Source organism: Labrus bergylta, chromosome 16, assembly GCF_963930695.1.
Source record: "Labrus bergylta chromosome 16, fLabBer1.1, whole genome shotgun sequence".
In the NCBI taxonomy this organism is placed as follows: domain Eukaryota; kingdom Metazoa; phylum Chordata; class Actinopteri; order Labriformes; family Labridae; genus Labrus; species Labrus bergylta.
The window spans coordinates 16,168,112-16,189,278 of record NC_089210.1 but is presented as its reverse complement, the minus strand read 5'-3'; the positions used below and the strand labels follow the sequence as shown (position 1 = coordinate 16,189,278).

Sequence of the window (21,167 nt, the reverse complement as noted above, 5' to 3'; positions counted from 1 at the left end):
TTAATAAACTTGAACACACTGATGTTAGAAGAACAACTTTCAAACGTTGGAGGGGCGTGTCCCTGAAGGGCGAGTTAAAGACGAGAGCAGGAGAGAACAAGCTTTCTTGAAGTGTTTTTTATTGATCGTCCGTCAGGATGTGGATCCTGTAAGTCCTCTACTCAGACCAGCTCGAGTCACAAACTCAAACTGTCTCACATCCCGCTGAAAGCAACAAAACAGAAACAGAGAGTCGGCTCACTGTGAACAGACTGAGACACACGACATCATCAGAATAATAAGACAGCAGTTTGTAATCGATGAACACACACACACTTCCTCTCAAACAGTTTTAGAAAAATAACCTCTGATTACTCCGAGCTTCACTGAAGCGACTGTACTGTGCAAGGTAAACAAGGTCACTTCAAATACACAATGTGACAAACCGTTCTTAAAAAAAAAACATGACAGATTTTTAAAAAAAAGGACAAACTAAGACCCAGACGGGGTTCAGTCTCCTCTGAAAGGCTTCATTGCACGTCTCTGGAAGCTTTAAATCCCGGAGTAAACATTTCCTCTTTCAGCTACGAGAAGGCCGCTTCGATTCACTCCGGCACGTTAAAGTCAAAACACAAACAGACAAACACACAGCTGTTTACACAAACAACAACACGATGAATCCTTTAGAAACAAACAATGAACCGCCTGCGAGTCCACAGAGGTTCAACACTGCATGAAGAAGAGGACGACAAACCGTTCATCATTTTAAAGTTGAAGGAGAAGCGCCACATCTCAAGAGTTTGGCCCCCGGAATCGAACCCACGGCTGCTGACTCCGTGTCCACCCGGCGTTATGTCTGAGTAGTAAAGCGCTGACTGTGCGCTCAGGAGCGTTTGCATGAAGCCTTTGAAGAAGAAAAGCGCTGCACATCTGTCCTGTCTCCATGACAACAGTCTGTTGACCATGACCGCTGTATGAGCGACACTGCTCCGTTACTTTTTATTTCATGTTTTATATTTGAGATTGTTTATTTCCCCGATCAGACACGGAGCGAGGAGGATGGGCGGTAAAACTACGGGGAATATCAAGAGCGCCGGTGATGTGAAGTTTAAGAAGATTTTCAACTCGACGCTCCGCTCAACAAAAGGCGTTGGGCGCTGCACTTTTTTTCTCCAGACGGGCGCCTGCCACTGCAAACGCTCTCTACTCATTAAAAAAGACGCTGGCGTCCAGAAAAACACACGAGGTGGACATGAGGACTTAGTCGTCAGATTCTGCTGCTTTTTTTTTTATAAATAAAAACTTTTGGGATATAAATGATCGTTTGACAGAAGCAGCAAATTTCAAAAAAGTCAATTTGGACAATAATAAAATCGTGGGCCAGTGGTTAGTGCTGTTGCTCTCTGTGAGGAGGTTCCTGGTTTGAATCCCCGTCTGACAGGAGTCTCTCTGTGTAGAGTTTGCATGTTCTCCCCGTGCAAGTGTGGGTTCTCTCCTGGTTCTACGTCTTCCTCCCACGGTCCAAAAACATGCTCGTTACCTTAACTGCTGACTCTAAATTGCCCGTAGGTGTGAATGTGAGTGTGGCTGGTTGTCAGCCCTGTGATTGGCTGGCTGACAGTCCAGAGTGTAACCCCGCCTCTCACTCAATGACAGCTGGGATCAGCTCCAGCACCCCCCTAGTAAAGTGGTATATAGATAATAAATGACATTATGTAATGTTTTTAAATAGTTTTGTTTACATGTTTATTTATTTAATTTAGACGCTACATGGTGATCATCGTAAAGCAGGTTAATTAGTGTTTAAAGTTCAAGGGTCAACAGGAAGTCAGTCGGCATCAGCGGTGCGATCACACGGTTCTTAAGCGTAAACGTGAATATAACTTTTGATCTCATCTGATCTGGATTATGATCATCATTTCATCATCTCGGTCCGCTTCCTGACTATTATTACTTCCTACTGTTATTTCATTTCGGTTGACATTTTGTCTCCCATTCGCATCAAAACGTTTCCACACCCCGACGTAAGAGGCTGAACATTTGGTTCAGACATCAGAGCGTCAGTTGGTTACAGTTGGTTGTTCCTATTTTCCACAGGGTTCTCTTCCTCAGTCTGTCTAAGAGGGTTTAGATCGCTCAAATGAACGTCTGTGGTCGAGAGGTTTTAGTCGAGATCCTATTTTAGACGCATTTTGAGTAAAACCTCGTAATCTGCAGCTTGCCAGGCTTTTCCTATGACCAGCTACACAACTCAGAGTGGCTCTTTAATGCAACAATGGACGTCAAAAGACACAAACAGACAATTAAAAAAACAAAAACAAAACATGTTTGAAGTGAAATGACGTTAAAAATGAAATTAAAATCTAAATCTTAGACCCCTCCCCTTCCTTAGTTTTTCCTCGTACAGGTCACAGGTGCTCAGTGATGTGTCTGTGCAGGTATCTGCCTCAGAGTCTCCTGTGGGATGAAGTGATGCGACCCTTCCTCACCCTCTGTGTGACCTCTGCGTGACCTCTGTGTGACCTCGTCGTCTTACAGTAAAGTGCACTTCATCTGTCTGTCATATTTTACATATTTAAATGCTTCAAAACAAGCACGATTAAACGATGCAGAGAATCATCTCTGCCTCCAAATGGAGATCGAGCACAGGGAGGAGGAGCCTGTGGGCGAGTCGGGCGTCCTGATACTTTCAAGGAATCGGGAAAACTGAGCACTCAAACAAGAGTCAAACATGGCGCAGACTTAAATCTTGTGTTCCAACAGAATAACACGATGGGTTGTCAGGATGAACTCTGAGACCATTCTGGAAAAAAACAGAAACGCATCGATACCTGATAGAAGTCCTGGGCACCGAATGTTTGATCATCTCTCATTTTTGATAAGAAAAACTCCTGCACAGTCTGTACTGCACAAAGTTTCAGTACCGAAATGTTGGCGACGTGTTCTCTCTCTCTTTCACTTGCAGAAGTTTCTGGTTAAAAACATAAATATTACCGGACACATCTGAAGTGGTTTTTAAAAGCTTGGGTCCTTTTCTAACTCTCGATCATTAAGATGACGGGGATTGTATCGTTTTTAAACACCTGGTAGGGAAAAGTATAAAAAGATTTTGACAACCTCAAAGTTTCTCTGAAGACAGAACTCGTTTGTCTTTCCTCTTGCATACCTCTATGTGCAAAACTCCAGCATTCACATCCTCCTGTCATCAGTCTGTTTCAAAGAGAACGTCTCGACTTCTCAGTGCAGGAAGACGTCTCGTTGTTCATGAGGCCTTCAGGGTCTGAGTCGACCTCTGAGGCGATATGTGGGGCCACACAGGTTCTCCTCAGTCCTCCTGTGTTTGTGTTCAGTCTCTCCTCCGGCGCTGCTACCTGATCCTGCCGTCACTTTTCACAGCACCCAGTTCAGACTTTGGATCTGGGGACAAAGCACTCCAGGAGGTCTTGGAGCAGGGTCCCACAGCGGGGCAGGAGGAGGAAGAAGTCTGTGTGGAGCACACGTCTCCTGTGACCCAGTAGGTCCGCACGCTGCTGTCCACCCACGCCTCCAGGCTCTGACCCACCAGCTGCGCTCTCTGCTGAGCCTCCTGCAGCGCGGCCGCCTGAGGAGGAAGCTTGAGCACGGAGCTCAGAGTCTGGAAGCTCTGCTCCAGGTACAGGTTACCTGGAGGACCGGCGTGGAGCCAGCTGTCCTCGTCTGGAGACAAGGAGAGAAAAGAAAAATGAGCTTTCCACACATCAGAGAGCAGAAATAACGACCATCAAAAAGCTCTGAAGTCTCACCTTTACGGAACGGCTCCTTATCTTTAAAGGTCAGCGGCGTGACGAGGAACCGGACCTCCGCCACGAGCTCCCACTGTTTCAACACGCGCACGGTCCAGGTGCCGGGCCGTAGGGGGCGCTGCAGCGGTGGCTTGTACTGCGTGTACTCTGCGTCCACGTCCACGGTGATGTCATAAGACGCCGCCACCACCAGAGCCGGGTCAATCCAAACGATGGTGGCGGTGAGGTTAGGACCGCGCGCCCACTTCTGGACCGCCAGGGGTTCACTCAACGGGCCGATCAACCCGCCAAAGTTCCGGAAGATTCTTTCTTTAGGATCCCAATCCGTACCGATCTGTCAGGAGAAATAAATACAGGAAATCTGACGTCACTACGACAAATCTCTTAGCAGAATAAACATACATTATTTAATTTAAATTATCATATACAAACACTTTTTAACGTAAATACTGTAAAAACTACCTCATGTTTACTTTAGGATCTTTGCACTACTCACCACTGCACCATTATCTTATATTATCCTATTTAGCCTTGTACATATTAGTCTTTGCTTATTTGTTTATTTTTGTGCTTATTGTTGATATTTAATGTTATAACTTTGTACATAAGAGAGCACAGTTTACCAAAGTTAAATTCATTGTGTGTTTAAGCCAATAAATCTGATTCTGAATTGAGAGGCTGTGATGTCATCTCCGTCTCAGACACACCGTCACTCGTACAGCCCGACCATTCACTCAGTTTTATCTCTAATGAAGCCCGCTGTGAGGGAGGGGTGAGTGCGTTCTGTTGGAGCTAAAAGTTTGTTGCATGGTGTCCCGCTTCCTTTCGGGTTTTTTTCTTTTGTATATGAATGCCTCGTTGGAAGTCGCGATAGTTTCTGTGAATCAGACCGGACTGGACTCGCTCGTCTGAAGCTCCCTTTCCCCTTTCTCTGATGTTTTTGTTTACTTCTGTCCTCATATGCATTGAACTTTAAATTTTGTTTTAAAGGCTTTATATTCGATTTTTTGATCCAGCAGATGTCGCCCTTGAGCACCAGCATGAAACCAAAACAACTCGCGCTGCATTGTTGTGTTAGCATGCTAATGCTAGTGATCTTTATTATGCTCGTATCTTCACACGGCATGTAAATTTACCTGAAATGAGCGTGATCTAGAAACACAGTTAAGCAGTGAGTACAGTATGTTATTCTTCTTTTCTCTAGTCCCTCAATTAAACAACTTTTATACGTGAGGGGAGGAGTCTGCTGCCGTCCAGGCGATGTAAACAAACTGAAGATAGGACTCTGAAGACATCACAGACAGTGGGACTCGGGTGTTACACCCATTGTAGACAGTCATGACTCACAGAGTTATTTTCAGAGGATATACTTGATTTCTACATTTAAGTGTGAAAAATCACATATTAAGTCTTTAAAGATGGAGTCAGCAGCTTTTTTCTATAAAATAAAATACAGACTTCTCCTGAAGTCAGTCAAATCTTTACAAAACACAGCGACACAAAGTGTGACTGTGTCTGACTTTCATATTTAAGGTGAGCACTCTCTGAACCAGCTTCTCTCAGAATATTCTTCATCTTTTAAGTTCAGTACGTTGGGTCATTTCAGCCTCTAATTAAACTCTTCACATTTTCATATCAGGGAGAAAAATCTTCTTCTACAGCAGTTTTCTTTTTAAAGTGTTTTTATTAAAAGTTAGAACAGAGACGTCACCGAGTCGTAACCTTCAGACAGAAGAAGAAAAGAAAAAACTCTTACCTCCAGATTCTTCAGCCTCTCAAACTCCTTCAGGTTGGTCTCAAGGACGAGCGTCGCCTGAGGGACCGCCCACATCTCCAGCGTCTCTCTGACCGTTGAGCCTGCCGCCTGGACCTCCTGACGCACCAGGTAACCTTGGAAACGGTCGTCATAGAAGTAGAGGTGCACTGAGAGAGGGAGGCCTACTGGTTCAAACCTGCAGGGAGATAAAAAAAAACATTTCTAATGGATGAAAACTGTTTCTACTGAGGAGAGAAACGTGGTTAACCATCGACAGGCGAGAGAGGAGTCGCATACCTGCAGGCGTCCACGCTGCTCTGAGAAGTCTCCAGGTGTTTGAGGCCGAGGCGAAAGAACGCCGTGTAGGCGGTGAGAGCGACGTCGCTGAGCGAGCCCATGCCGTCCAGCTGCTCAAACACACTCTCCCAGTACGCCTTGACAGCCACGGTGCCCGGTGCGTACTGACCGTACAGGTGAGTGTCCAGGATGTCGATGGCCTCCTGGTTCACCGACGACTCAAACTTACGGGCGAAGAAAGTCGGGCGGCTCAGTTGCTGTGAATTCAAAGAGAAAAACAGAATTGAAGCCTTTTGACCATAAACCAAACAGGAAACAGCAGCTCTCGTCCGTTCGGCTCGGCCCTTTACCTGGATCCTGATGAGGTCTTGTGGTTTGAAGTCGTTGGGAGAGCAGCCGCACCAGTCCACGATGTGTTTGTACTGACATTTGCAGCCCAGCTTACGGTTCCAGTTTGTGACTCGCAGGTTGTTGTCGACCAGCGAGTCGCACATGTGGCTGTTCCCGAGCACAGTGTGGAAGAAGGACTGAGAGGAAGAGAGTTTGTACAGCGTTACTTGATACCTCCTGTAACAGCTGTTAATGTGTACTGTTCCTTTAAGAGCCGCTGTGTTCTCATGTAATCCTTTTTATTTTATTTCTTTAACAGTATGCTTAACCTGAATATCTGTATGTTTGTAAAAAGGAGGCACAAAGCTCACTCTGGATTCTGCCTCTGTTATATGCATTTTTTTTTGTAACTTAAGTTTTTATTAACTTTTAACAGTTTTTAAAACAATGCAGCACATCCTATACCAAAAAAAGTACAGACCACTTAGGCAGAGCATGCAAGTCATCTCCTAGCATGAGATAACAAAAATAACAATAATGCCACAGACATAAGAGAGGGTCCATTGTATGACCTTGGTTTAATGTTATATGCATTTTGAATCTGCATAATGTGTATATATTTCTATGTATTGTTTCCTTTTTACCGCTGGGTGTTAAAAAAAATCTGAAAAAAATGTTACAAATATGTGTAAGTACAATGATCGGAAACGTTAATGTATTGCAATAAAAGTATAAAAAATGGCGCCTTGTTTTTATCCTTGAAGATAATTTGAGCGGCGCGTCTGCCATGGGACGGACGCCTGTAAGTAACCGAGCTTCTGTTTTCCTTTTGCCTCTAAACTCAACAACATGAGAGTTCATGTGGACGCCACGTTGCTCATGTGTGATAAAACAGCAGCCAAACAACCGGGCTTTGTAAGGTTGATGTGTAGTTTTGTCTTCAACTCTTGCGGCGGCCGCCGTGACAGACACGATATTGTTGCCGTGGAAACACCAGATGTTACGTCAAAGTCCGCTGCATAAGGAGGCGTGAGCAGCTACTGTAAGCTGCCTGTCAATTTATACTCTGATTACATATTCTCTTTCTGAGGTCGTCATGACTACGGCCAACTCAGAGGTCGTTGTAATTGGGGAGGGGGGGAGGGGGGAGGAGCAGATCGAATCACTCCCATGATTCCCCGCCAAACTCGACATCATCTTTTGTTATTGTTTTGATTGAGAGCCCCCTGGTGGCATAACGTGTTTAAGGGAAATGCCTTTTTTGTTCATGACAGGACATTGGATGAAGAATGTTTTTTTTTAAATTTGTAGTACTGAAACGTCTGCAGAACCTGGTACTAACGGTTCCTAATCACTAACACGTGTTTAACTGAGGGAACATGAGGGAACAACCCGCCGCAGCTTCAGAGACATGACAGCACACAGTCAGATAAATGGCGGCGTTCCCTCCTCGGGTGTCTCTGCCGCACGCTGTGCCTGAGAGAGCTTAGCGTCTTCCATCATCCTCTGAGCTGACGGCGTGGACGAGCGTCCGCAGATCGAAACTGTCTCGTCTCGACTGCGGGAGATAAACAGAGCGCTGACTCGGGCTGACTCACCTCGGCGGGGAGCAGAGCGTAAGAGTAGAACTGCTTCAGCCCCGACACCAGTGCATCCTGGGAGTTGATGACGTACTCCACGAAGCGGCGGGTGAGCGCGAACCAATCAGAGCCGCCAGAGACCTCCAGGCCGTCGGGGATGCTGCGTTCGCCCAGACGCCACATGTGGTTGTCGCACTCGTGGAAGAGACGGTCGAGGCCTTGCTTCTTGATAAACCTTCAACACAGAGAGCAGCGTGAGGTCATGACGAGGGGGAGAGACGCTGGAGTGAATAAAAGTCTGATTGAGCAGAAAGGAGGTAAAAGTCTCTGACTGATTTTTACCCCTAATGCTGAATAACCACATAACTTCTCATGAGCTATCCCTTTAATATTTTTTGGGGAAAAAACTCTGAATAGTTTGGATCAGATGTTAAAGCTCCACCCTTAACTTTTTGTTCCAGCTGTCTTACTCACCGGGCGTTTTCTCTCCCGTGGGACTTGAGGAAGTTTTTGTCTCGTTGTTGCGATAGAAACGACACCAGCTCGTCGTTGGTCCTGCAGGCGAGAGAGTTTTAAAGATGAGAATTAAAAAAGGAAGAAAACAGATTTGTGATTAAAGTCTTGAAGATGTCTCCAGCTGATTACATCCAGGAGTGAAATCAGTTTCCTTCGATCAAATCAAACTTTTTATGCAGCTCAGCCCAGAACAGCTTTGATTAAGGCTGATGAGCAGCTAAGGCAGTGGTTCCCAAAGTGGGGGTCGGGACCCCCTGGGGGGTCGCGAGACACTGGGAGGGGGGTCACGAGTTGCCTTGCAAAAACAAATGCAAACTGGAAATGACTTTAAATTACATATTTGACCTATTATTGTGAAATTAAATACAAAAATGTTGTTCAATTAGTTTAAGGCTGCTGTATGTTTTATTGTTGTCCTGATGTCAGTGTTTGGATAGGCCCATTAGTGCGTGCTGCTGTGTGCACCGTTATGCTTTAACCACTTCCAGGGACAGAAGGGGTAGCTAAGGGAATGACATCATGATGATGTCACAGTGTTGACCAACCTGGTGGGGAAATCGGTGGCGCTGAGGTTGATGAAGAAGTCCCACTTCCAGTCCAGCATGGTGAGCAGGTCCTGCATGCTGTGGAGGTACGCCTTCAGCAGGCTGGCCCCGCCCCAGATGGTGACCATCCTCCAGGGCGTGGCTCGTATGTTCGGGTACTGCTCGGCTATCTGCAGGACCTCCCGATGCAGGTAACCAGAGCGCTGCAGGAAGTCAAACTGTTAGTTTTACACGGTGACTCGCAGCAAAGCAAAGTCAGGACTGAGCATCGTGACCACACACAGAGGGCTCATGTAGAGGCTGCAGCCACACAGAGCTTTGCAAAGTGCGTCACCATGACAACACCAAGATAATTTCCCTCTGAAAGTGGAAGTAGACGACGGGGACACCGGGCGGAGGACCCAGAGGAACTGAGCTCAGAGGAGCACAGATCAACTTCAGGGGGAACGAAGGATGAGCCGGAGAAAGTCCAAGTCCAGACTCTCTCAGTCCGGACTGTAAGAGAGCGAGAGAGGTGGAACTACGACTGATTGCAGGAAGACAACAGTTAACAGTTTTTCTTCTAAACTTCCCAATGGGGTTAAATGGGAAGAATTACCACCTCATTAACGAGACGCCTGTTTCCAAATAAAGGCGGCTAATAAACGCTGCCAGGCGATAAATGGGAAGTTTAAGAGAAAAGGACTCGAGGGAATTTAATGTTCAGGGACGTAAAATCTAATTGTGTTTAGTGAAGCACAGAGAGTGCCGCACTGACTCTGAGATGCTTTAAATAAGGAGAGGACGTTCAGTACAAAGGTCTGAAGAAGATATACTTTATTAATCCAGCAAGGGGAAATTCAATTTTACCAACCAGCGACCCTCCGGTCCCCCCCCCCCCCACAACCTTAGAATTTCAATATTTTCAGAAAATTATTTGGGAAATCCTGCATTTCATGATTATTGTTTTGCAGATCATTTTGTGCATGTCCCTTAAAGTGATCCTGAAGAAGCAACACCAGGAAATTAAACATGTACAGAGGCCGTAGTCCTCATCGCAGCGCAGTCCTCCTCCTCTCTCCTCCCAATGTTTCCCGTCTCTCTTCAGCTGTCCTCTCTAATAAAGCCAAGCTCTCTCTGTGATCCAGAATACATTTTGTTAATCTGTCTTCTGTGGATGTTAAGATTCCTGACCACTTTTGTTTTAGTTCTTTTTTGTCCAAAAACATCTTTTTGAGTCTACAAACTGCCTTTAAATGAGCCGGTTCTTATTCTGGTGTTGCATGAAATCTGTACGTTTTCTGCTTCTCTTCACAAATGCAAAAAACAGCTGAGAGAAAAGAGCAGCAGGAGGATTAGACGCTCGGTCCTCTCAGCAGAGAAAAAAAAAGAGTTTTTTTTGTTTTTGTGGACTGATTCCAGTACAGCCTGACCTGTTTTACTGGCTCATCTCTCACACAGGCTTTAGCCCTCAGAGATGGATGAGGTGAGGTTGGCAAACTGTGACTCTCCCACTGACTCCTTATTCATCAGTGCCTCGCTCTGCACCGTCCCCTTGGCAGCAGAACAGAGAAACTCTCCAGGACCCGACCACCTTTCCAGCTACACAGGTGCACCTGTTTACAGCACACACCTGAGCTCCCTGCCTCCCTGTCACCACTCAGCCGTACGTTTGTCTTCTGCCTCCCAGCTGCACATGAGAGCAGACTCGTCTAAATCCAGACCCTAAGAATAACCACACTTGGCTCTATCCAGGCTAATCCTCTTCATCACACTGCGAGACCCACGGGACGACTTTAACCTTCATAATGCAAGAAGACCCAACCGGTAAAAGCTTTGTGAGCTCAGCGAAGCCAGCAGCACCGAGCAGGGTAACGAACAGCTCTGCTCAATGTTCAGCTGAAGCATAAATAAAGAATCCTGTAAAAGGAAGAGTCGGCCTTGTCTGCCGTGATCCCTGCAGAATCATGCGGTGAGGAAATATAACTTCTTTGCAGTGATGCATGAAACTCAGATCAAGAGCAGGAAGTGATGACTCAAGCAGGAAATGGAGGGAAAGGACATGTGATTCAACATTTCCCACATCTTGACCAACTCGCTCCTGTTGAGAGGAACGTACAACTCTCCTCGTCCCAAGTGTTGGTCCAAGGTAGGGGTGCAGAAATGCAAAATTTCCTCTAATTGATTACTCTTCCCATTGTTAAAGCGAGTACTCGAGTAATCATTTTGTAGTTCTTTTTTTTTTCTGTGATTCTTTTCCCCCACGGGAGGCCCCGCCCCCAACTATGACGCGATGCCGACTGTATCTATTGATTAATTTGAATCTTCGGGATTTTAATAATTGTTAGTAAGAGGCCTTTGAGAGCCCTCCAAGGCCTTGAAAAAATAAACTCCTGCCCACTTTTGTCTTATTGGATCGGACAGCTAATGAGAGAGCGGAGATGCTGGAGGAGAGAGAGGGCGACGTTATGCAGCAAAGGGCTGAGGTCGGATTCAAACCCACAGCCGCTCCAAAGAGGACTACAGCCTCCGTATGTGGGGCGTGCAACATAACCACTAGGCAAACAGACGCCCCAGAGCTCTGACATTTAAACTAGATGTTCTTCTTGTGTCTATCAAAGAGCGAACGTTATACTTCCTCTTTTAAAGCAGGGTTTATTCTGGTTTTTTTTTTAGCCTTTATTAAAGACAGTGGATAGAGTCAGAGACCTGAGACAGAGAGAGAGAGAGAGAGGTCTCAAAGTTTAAATCTATAAACTGTGAAATCCATTGAGAGAGTTGATTCAGTGTTGGCCGTCGCCTCCAGTCGCCCGCCCGGCCTCTGGAAGGCTCACTGACATTTGATGTTATTTTACCGCCCTGCACGTACAGAACACCTAATGATCACATGGTCGTCTCCTGTTGGGGCTTACCTTGTCCACGTGGATGTAGTAGTAGTGGTCACGGTGATAAATGGCTTTGATGAGGCGTTTGAGCTGCCGTACAGCTCGACCGTGGACCATAAGGACGAACGCCACTCTCACCGGATTCTCCACCGAGGACAGGCTGTTGTCCAGCTCGCCGACCGCCTGGACCGGATTCACTACACCTTAAAGACAGACGAGTAAGAGTGAGGGCTCAGTGAGGTCAGAGGAGTAAAGACTTCAACAAACGTCGACCCGCCTTCTTTTCATATTTCCTCCAAAAACAAACACAAAACCAGCTGTGATCACCGAGACACACCAACTCATATAGAATAATGAAATGAGATCAAAATGAAATCAGCACGTGTTAAAAGTTCCTCACCAAGTTGGGGGCAGAACTGAGGGAGGGTCTCTGGCATGAGCTGCCCGGCTTGATGCTGACACACGATGTTGCCGATCTCCTGGCGGCACTGCTGCGACCCGGCGCGATGAAGGGCGGACAGAGCGTCCTTCCCCATGATGTCGCATTTAGGCACAAAGTCACTGCTGGGGGCTTGGTGCGCTCCGTCCACGCTGCCCGGCTCCCCCAGAATGGCGGCAGGCAACTTAGCCGCCCCGTCGTTGCCCCCTCCTCGTGTCTCGCTGAGGTTGCGGCTGCTGGACGGGTCGTGGAGGAGCACGCCTTCCAGTCCCGCTCCGGTCATCCCTCGCTCCTGGGGAGATTTCAGCCGGATGCTGGGCTTCTCTCCTCGCCGGCTGGTCCCTCGTCTCAGGGCGCTGGCCGCCGTGCCCCCCGTCCTCTCCAGCTTGGGGCTCCATCGGCCCTTATTCCTCCCCGACGGAGACTTCTGTTTGTCCCAAAGCGACGGGTCTCTCTTTGAGTCCTGGCTGTTGTTATCAGGCAGTTTAGAGCGCCGTGTTTTCCTCTGAGGAGAGAGAGAGAGAGAGAGAGAGAGAGAGAGAGAGAGAGAGAGAGAGAGAGAGAGAGAGAGAGAGAGAGAGATTATTTTAATCCAGACTTGTTGCCTGCCAGTCCATAAGAATGTTTTAACACTTCTGAGAACTAGACGTTGATTCTCAATCCGTGACTGACACGAGGAAGACGAGCTGAGGACAAAAGCTGAAAGAGCCCCAGAGGAGAGGATGTGTTTACCACGTTTGTTTGTTTTTTTCTTTCCTGTCTCTGGGTTTATTTTTAGCTGAGCCTCTGCCATTCTACAGCTAATCTGCAAAAAGCACAATTCTGGATATCACACACTCTTACACATACACACAAACACACTCAGACACACATAACGAGCGCAGTGATTCAGTGCAGAGACCTTAACAAACCTCTGTCTGCACCCCCGGGCAAAAATGCAGAAAAAAAAAAAAGAACACACGTTTCATACAAACAGCTGAGCATGAAACCGCAGAGAACACACAGAAAATCCTTATCAGACAGCGTGTGTGTGTGTGTGTGTGTGTGTGTGTGTGTGTGTGTGTGTGTGTGTGTGTGTGTGTGTGTGTGTGTGTGTGTGTGTGTGTGTGTGTGTGTGTGTGTGTGTGTGTGTGTGTGTGTGTGTGTGTGTGTGTGTGTGTGTGGACCAGGGTTCCTCTCTCCCTCCGACCCCAGCTCTGAATTATTATCTATCCTAAATAAGAAGTATAAATGTATAACATCAAAGCATTTCATCCCTTCAGGGTTTGTGTACAACATTTCCATCTCGTCCTCAGAGACTTTCAGACTCCTCTAAAATGTCGAGACATGATCCTCTTACAGCAACTCTGCTTTGAAGTACCGTCATGTAACAGTCCAAGTGTCCCAGAGCAGGACTCTGGAGCTTTAACATCCCCACAGCAGACAGTTAGAGCTGGAATCATGTTTCATAAAGATGTGGTTCAGTGACAGTCACAACAGAAGAGAAGATGTGCAGGGCTGGTTCACAAACAGATATTGAAGACGATATTTTGAGAAATAATTAAAGGTTCTGGTGATATTAATTTAAAAATCTCAAAAAGTTACTGGTGGTTTCAGTTTGTAATTTGAAGCATTTGCTGATATGTTCTCATTTTTCTAAAAAACTAATTTTTTCCACCTTTTGTACATTTTGTTTTTTTATTTTTATTTTTATATTTTACATTTTTAAATTCTATTTTATATATTGTAATAGCTTCTTATACTGTACTATTTGAGTTGTCGCTAGTTCTGTTTTATTTCCTTGTTTATTGTTTAGCACCAATACACCAAGACAAATTCCTTGTATGTGTAAATGTACTTGGCAATAAACCCCGATTCTGATTCTGATTCTGATTTTTCAGATGAAAACTTTCGGATTTGAACTCACACCGATCGCTGAACCAGTTTCTTCCTGCACTTTCAAAGTCCTACGTTTCAATGTGTCTGTAGAGGAAGAATCGGTTTTACTGGAGCAAAAATCACAACTCCTAAAAATAGTTTGAAACAAACTGAAGTAATTTTTAAATCATGGAGCCAAACGGCCTCACAGCTCTGGCACAGGAGATAACTGGTCCACACACACAAACAAACACAAACCCTTCAAAACTTGGACAACAGGAAGAGGAACAGCGAGCGGGCTGAGAGCGTTCTGCATCAGTCGGACCATACACGGACTCTTCAGCCTCATGTCTCTGGCACGCCATCAGCTCAGAGACAGTGGGAACGGACTGAGACTGCTTGGTAGGACACGGGGGCAGGTAAGACTCACTGCCAACAAACCAGCTGCCAAACATTACAGCAGAGTCAGATACTGATTTACCAACTACTTTCTCAAGCACTGTAAAGAGGCATGGTGGATACAGATCAGTTACCACATCGGGAGCCTCCTTCTGTGTGCTTACAAAGCGCCATGACTAACCTGGTTACTGTCATATTTCTGCAGAAACCAAAGGTCCTAAATGTGGACTTAACAGGAACCACAAGTTCATGAAATCATGAGTCATATATCCCTCAAAAAACAGTGAAATATAAAAACAGGGCCTGAACTTTGACGCAGGGTTACAGGGATTGCACACAAACTATTCAATTCCTGCATAAATTCATACATTTACATCGCTGAAAATAGCGCACCTGTATGTGACACGGGATGCACAGGACAGAGTGGTTGGCTCATCCACAAGCTGATCACAACATATCCACGAGATACATTTCAAATCCTCATTTTTTTTTTTTTAAAGATATTTTTGGGTCATTTTTGCCTTCATTAGACATGACAGCCGAGGAGGGAAAGGAAATGCTGTGAGGAGAGAGATTGGGGGACGACGTGCAGCAAAGGGCGGAGGTCAGATCATGGGGGTGAGCGACACAACTGCAAGGTCATCCGGCGCCCCAAACCATTTCATGCCTTGTGTTATTAAAACCACTTTGCGTAGTCTTGTACAAACTTCAGTAGATTTCAGTGAAAGAGCAGCAGTGTTAAGAAATCTAACTGAAAAATAACTTCATATAAATGAGATTTAAAATGTACTTTACAGAACAAACCTTATTCTACAGCATGGAAACAACGTCTTTGTTTGAAAAGATCAGTTTGACAGTCAGTCTAAAGAAACAGAAGACATGATGAGACATCTGGAGGGGGAACAATGCAAACCTTTCTTCTCGGAGCAGACGCTCATTTGATTTGGTGCAGAAGCATTTTGAATAGCTGATGAAGTTAAAGACGTTTCTTCTGTCAGAATCAAAGTCTTGACACTTTTCAGAACATTTTTTCTTAAAGTTGTGGATTTCTTTTTGCCCACGCTGGCTCATGACTGTAATATGTCTTAGAGCGGAGATGTTCGTCTTTGGTCAGCCAGCATAGATAAAGACGAGTAAAACAGAAGCGAGCACGCAAGGGGGGGGGGGGGGGGGGGGGGGTTCACGTTTCAATTTTCCTTATCACACATTTTCACAGCTTTTAATTAACAAAAAAAAGTATTGATTCAAAGGCAAGCCTGGCTGCTTCTTTACTTTCCAATTAAAGTAAAGTGAAACCATATCGGCATCGCCATCTGCTGAAGAGGGATTCAGCAGCAACACTGAGATCTGCTCGAGAGAGAGAGAGAGAGAGAGCGGGCAGGGAGGGCGACATAAGGCTGACTGAGTCTTCTTCTTCTGTCTTCATAATCCGCTCCCTCGGCTGTGCAGGGGCTTTAGCAGAACGCGGTGAGGCTGTGTTCACACATGCACGGCAGAGACTTTAACTCACAGAGCACGGAGGAATCCAGACGCCCTCCATCATGCCGCTGAGCCTCTCTGACTGAACATGCAGCGTTCGGAGGTGAAGTGATGATTAATATGCATTCTTAAGCATGAAATCTGATTCTGTGACTCTGCAAACATGCAGAGACCCCCGACCGCTGACATTTGCACAGCTGTCTGTCTGCCAACATCTTCAGACTGACATGTGCACAGAGCAGCTTCTGAAGCCACAGGAGGAATGAATGAGACCGGCTTCCTGCTTTAAATGATCAATAAAAACACAGGAACTTGACCCATATGTCACAAAACTGCATTTTACTTATTATCATGTTACTTTAGCATCTTTTGCACTATTCACCACGGCACTGTTTCATATTTAGTCATGTAAATATTAGTTTTTTCTTATTATGTTTATTGTTGATATTTAATGTTGTACCTGTACATAAGAGAACACAGTTCACCGAAGTTAAATTCCTTGTGTGCGTGTAAGCATGCCTGGACAATAAATCTGATTCTGATAATTAAGAGGAACAGTCGCTGCAGCTTCTCAAATGCACTAAACAACAAACACAAAGTGTAGATGTGCTGAGATTTATCATGGATGCTCTTCTGCTCCTTCACAGTCCGAGCTGAGCGTCAGTTAGCCAGACATTCCTCCACATGTGTGCATGTTTAAGCCTGAGCACACCTGATGAGGCAGCAGTAAAGCCTGCAGGCTGATAATGCAAACGGGTGAGAGAGGTCAAAAAGGAACAAACTTCTGCAATATGAAGAATGTCTCCATTTCCCGTTTTGTCAATATGTCACGTTGGAGCCAAAGAAGAAGGATCACTTCGATGTGAGTGAGAACAAACTCTGTGTTAAGTGAATCCATCAGGGTCAGGACTCAAACCTCTTCTCAAACCTCAGTATGGGATCATCATGAGATTAACATCGACGTTGATTGTGAATCACACACTGAACTTCTCCAGCGATCACACAGCGATCGTTTGAGGAGACAGTAAAGACAGTCACCGTCTTCTGTCAGACAAAGTCAAACTGAGGGGAACAAAAGAGCGATGATGAAAGTGAACTTCCCTTTTCTTCTGAGATGAAGAAATCAACGACAGTCACTGGCAACATGACGTGAATTAAATGGGCGGCTCGGCTAGAAGCCCCCTCACCAAACACCATCTGTAGAGTCTTAGAGAAACACTGAATTCGAACATGAAGCGGCTTTATTTTCTGTTTTAATTGGCTGTCATTTCTGGCTGTGTGTGTCTTAAAGCGGAGGAAGACTTCTGCCGATGTCCTTTAAACCTCTTCCACAGTTAATCCTAAAGGTGATCGTAACCTCACAACAAGCTGGGGCTAACGTTGGCAGCGTGGCTCGCAGCCCCTCCTGATGAGAGAAAACTCATCATCAGCTGGAGTGTTCCCAGTTCTTTAAAAACATTAGCATGTGGCTAGGCTAATCTCTAAATTTAAGGACGCTCGCTATCAAAATTATAAAATATCAAAAGAATAAGTCTGTTAAAGAGTAATCAATTCATACATCAATACTCATCAGTACAAATCAAAATGATCAAACTTCTGCAGCCCTCTTCTTCACTCTCTGATAAAAAAAAGGTCAAACTTCTACACGACATCTGCCACCTGTCGTACCCTCCAGGCACAGATCTGATATCTATCCATGAAAGGAGGGATATTTCATACCCTGTTCCTGAAAGAAACTCTATCAGTACATTCAGTCCTCCTCAGGTCACATCTGTTAACGACAACCCTCTCCTTACTGAGAGAGAACAGGAGCAAACACAGCCTGCAGGTAGAGCGCTCCAGGTGTGCGAGGGAGCTGCGGAGATAAGCTTCCCACGGTGGACCTGGCTGGCGTTAAATAAACTGTTTCAGCGGTTTGAAGTGGAAGCAACCTTTGACCCCTTAGCTCTGGGCTATGTTTCCTTTCTGTGTGTTTGATTCAAATCTCGGTGAAGGTCACAGAGGCAGAGCGGCATCACAGAGAGGCCGCTGATGAAAACAAGCTGAATACAAAGAGAGAGAGAGAGCCTCACAGGTTGTTAATATGCTGAGATATTTGAAGCATGACTAAAGTCAGCTCAGTGCTGATTAACTATTTACAGTCATTCAGTCATGAAAATCTTTCACATGTTGCCCAGAAGTTGCATCACTGCTCGGACAACCTTTAACTCTATCAGGGCTTTCACACGGGTTCAAAACTCCTGACGTTTCTGGTGTGTGAACCGGACTCTGCTGCTTTGTCCACCACCTCTGCGTCATTCTTTTTGCGTCATGTCTTGCCTCAGGAGACCCCCTGTCCCCCCCGTCCCCCTTGGAGTCTCCGGCTGGGAGGTGCGTGTGTGAACAACCAGATCAGGAGCATTTCGGGAGCAGTCCTCCTCCTGACATTATCTAGAATTTTTCAGGAGTGAACATGTGTGAAAACAGCTCTCCTCAAGTAATCTAAATTATATTGAACCTTGAGAATAACACAAATATTAATAAAAAGCTTTAAGTAAAATATTGATAAAGGTGTCGTTGCAAAATGTAAATGAACTTTCCCGCAGTTTAAAAAGTTTCAACAATAAGGCAGTGCAATAATAAATAATAACAGGAAACTTTGCTTAGGGGAAACCCACTTGAAGGCAATTCTGTTGAAAAACATTTTGATTTGTATTTTATAACCCACAACTACAGAAAGCAGCTTCACAACAAGCCTTCTGGGTGGAGTTTGAGTACTGCTGGCAGACAATGAACATAGTTTTGGTGGGTACATATTTCGAGCTTTTTAGGAAAAAATCCCTGGAAATCTGAGTGTTAAAGCAAAACGAACCTTCTGGACAATCTCCAAGAAAAACAACAAAAACAAAAACCTGACTCCATCTCTCCTTATCAACATCACTCACTGTTTGGACAATATTACTGTTACTTCTGAGATAACATATCATGACTCAGAACAATCTTATTCTGTAGCTCTGAATGAATCTCTTTGTTTACATCCTCTTCTGTGCCTGTGTTTAGTCTTTCACTGGTTGTTCTGTGATGTCCCAGTGCTACATAAAACAAAAAGATAAAACCAGTACGTGTTTGTCTGTCACACTTTCTTCCAGATGAAATGTAGTGACAATCAGAACCGGTGTAAAAAAAACTCTGTCGCTTTTTAAATAAGGTAACACACAGAATAGTATCAGTAGAGGTGATTTCACCCTCACAGTCATCAACATGTAGCCCAGTATGAAGTCCAAGTGTGCTGGTCTGTGACAGACATAACAGGACAGGGCTGGACCGGCTGGACTCAAGTGTTTGGGAGCAGCTCTATCCTCCTGAGCTAGCTCGGCTAACGTCAGCTAGCTCGCGTTACCGCATCATAACACACAGCGAGCTAACGGCTAACGGCTAGCTCCTCAATAGAACCACACAGAATAATCACCGTGGTGCCGGGAATAAGCGCGGGAACAGCGGCTCACCTCTGCCTCTCCTTCCTCCAGACTCCTCAGACTCCATACCACCAGTCCCTGCACCAGGAGGATCGTTAACGCGGCGGCGATCGCTAGTTTATATCTTCGGAGGAGCTTCTGCACTCGAGCGCTGGCCACCATTTTTTCGACCAGAGTTGTCGGGGTGCGCGTGCGGGGTGCATTCTGAGCTGCGCGCGCACGTAGCGTCACTCTCGCGGTCAGGTTGCTACAGAGCGGCGGGAAGTTCGGCTCTTTTCAGGGATCGGATCATTTTGCTCGGCTCACTAATATAGAGCGGCTCTTTCGTCTTCCAAACCTCTCTTATTACATGATACATTATTATCTATATTATATTATTATTTAACGTATATTTAGATATAAATCAGACATATCAATGTTTTCAATAGCGGTTGTTTGCACATATTTTCCTCTTAAATTCTCTAAAATAAATATACTAAAGTCGGCTACTTGCCAGATGATTTAAAAAAAGGTGGGAGACCAGAGAAAAAAAGGATAGTTTCCACCATTTTATTATTATAATCCTGTGAAAGGCACACATTAAATCAGGGGTCCCCTTCCCAAACTTTAGTCCTTGGAGCCTGCCCATAATTGTATCTAAGAAAAGATAACCACGCCCCCCTGAGATCTCAGGCGCCCCCCCTCAGGGGTGTCGGACCCCAAGATGGGAACCAATGCATTAGATGATTCATTGTTCCCTTTTTTTTCTAGATCCTTGCTTGTGTTGTACTTACTCTCTGATGTACGTCGCTTTGGATAAAAGCGTCTGCTAAGTGAATTGTAGAATGATTCGGCCACACGCCTGCGGTTTGTAGTAACAATTTCCCAGTGGTGAATCTACAGACACAAGGAATCACAGAAACACACGTGATCAAACATGACTTCAGAAGAAAAACAATATGGAGAACAATAGACGTCGTCAGTTGGCTGTCCTGCAGTGTGTTCTGTTTTACCCGAGAAAAAGATATGGGTGAAATCCTGGCTGAGGCGATGGTATAGGAGCTGAGTTGTAACATCAGGTAAGTGATGCGTCACGGTCTGCTCCGCTCTCATTGGCTATTGCAGGTTTTCCATCTGAAGCAGCCCGATCTGGAATCATAGAGAGCAAACATGTTCGATATTCATCTTTGGGGACCCTCGATCGGAGCAGTAAATTAATCGTATCGACACTTGAGGATTGTTTGAAAAATAATCGGTTGTGACAAACCTCAAATCGAGCCATGCCCTCCAAATTGTTGTGGAGGTGGGGGGTCAAATCGGGCCCAAAATCATCTAGTGTGTAACCAGCATAAGCCTCCTCATTTCCACAACACAATACTTCTCATTAGGGGTGCAAACAAATAATAATCGGTTACAAAAAAAATGTAATCGATAATCGATTTGTAGTCCACATTTTTGTAAATGTTTCTTGTTGCATTGTGGGTTCTAGGATAGGCCTAATTCAAAACAGAAAAAAAGGAGCACGAGCGCAAAAAGAAAATCGATGACAAACAAAGCGCTGATAAAGGCTCTGTGCTGAAACGCGTCCGTTGTTGATCCCTACGCTGCTACCCTAACAAAATGTTTTCCTACATTTTGGAATTTTAGATGATTATTCTTTTAATAACTACAAAATGTAACAACCTTATAGGGAGAAATAGCTCATAGCAGACGGATGAGCGAGATTGAGCGAGTGTGTCATTACGCACAGAGGAGAAAGATGAAACAGACAGACGCTTAAATCGTTCACCTGTTCTATTGTAACTTCATTTACCAGAGTAAAGTGTGCTCTACACTGCAGACTGTAGTCTTTGTTAACAGAATGTTGCTGTCAAAACAGCTTCCACGTGCGATGAGTGCGCATTGAGGTC

The 21,167-nt window shown here is 45.3% G+C and overlaps 1 protein-coding gene across 1 annotated transcript; it reads right to left on the bottom strand.

The window, feature by feature from the left end:
- Positions 1-102: 102 nt before the first annotated feature.
- Positions 103-19,479, bottom strand: xylt2 (xylosyltransferase II). The gene is made up of 11 exons (XM_020651590.3): positions 19,309-19,479; positions 12,050-12,593; positions 11,677-11,852; positions 8,786-8,988; positions 8,199-8,279; positions 7,743-7,959; positions 6,165-6,341; positions 5,815-6,071; positions 5,518-5,713; positions 3,762-4,095; positions 103-3,675 (listed from the first exon to the last, which is right to left on the bottom strand). Exons 1-11 carry the CDS (start codon positions 19,438-19,440, stop codon positions 3,347-3,349), a joined length of 2,646 nt encoding a protein of 881 aa, XP_020507246.2. The 5' UTR covers positions 19,441-19,479; the 3' UTR covers positions 103-3,346.
- Between the last annotated feature and the right edge of the window lie 1,688 nt (positions 19,480-21,167).

What these genes read in the sequence shown, in the direction of transcription:
- xylt2 (XM_020651590.3), bottom strand. Translation starts at nt 19,440, where the DNA reads ATGGTGGCCAGCGCTCGAGTGCAGAAGCTCCTCCGAAGATATAAACTA. An exon ending in ACTACATCCACGTGGACAAG is followed by an intron (nt 8,989 to 11,676) that starts GTAAGCCCCAAC and finishes GACTTCCTGCAG; the next exon opens with CGCTCTGGTTACCTGCATCG. An exon ending in CACGGGAGAGAAAACGCCCG is followed by an intron (nt 7,960 to 8,198) that starts GTGAGTAAGACA and finishes TCTGTGTTGAAG; the next exon opens with GTTTATCAAGAAGCAAGGCC.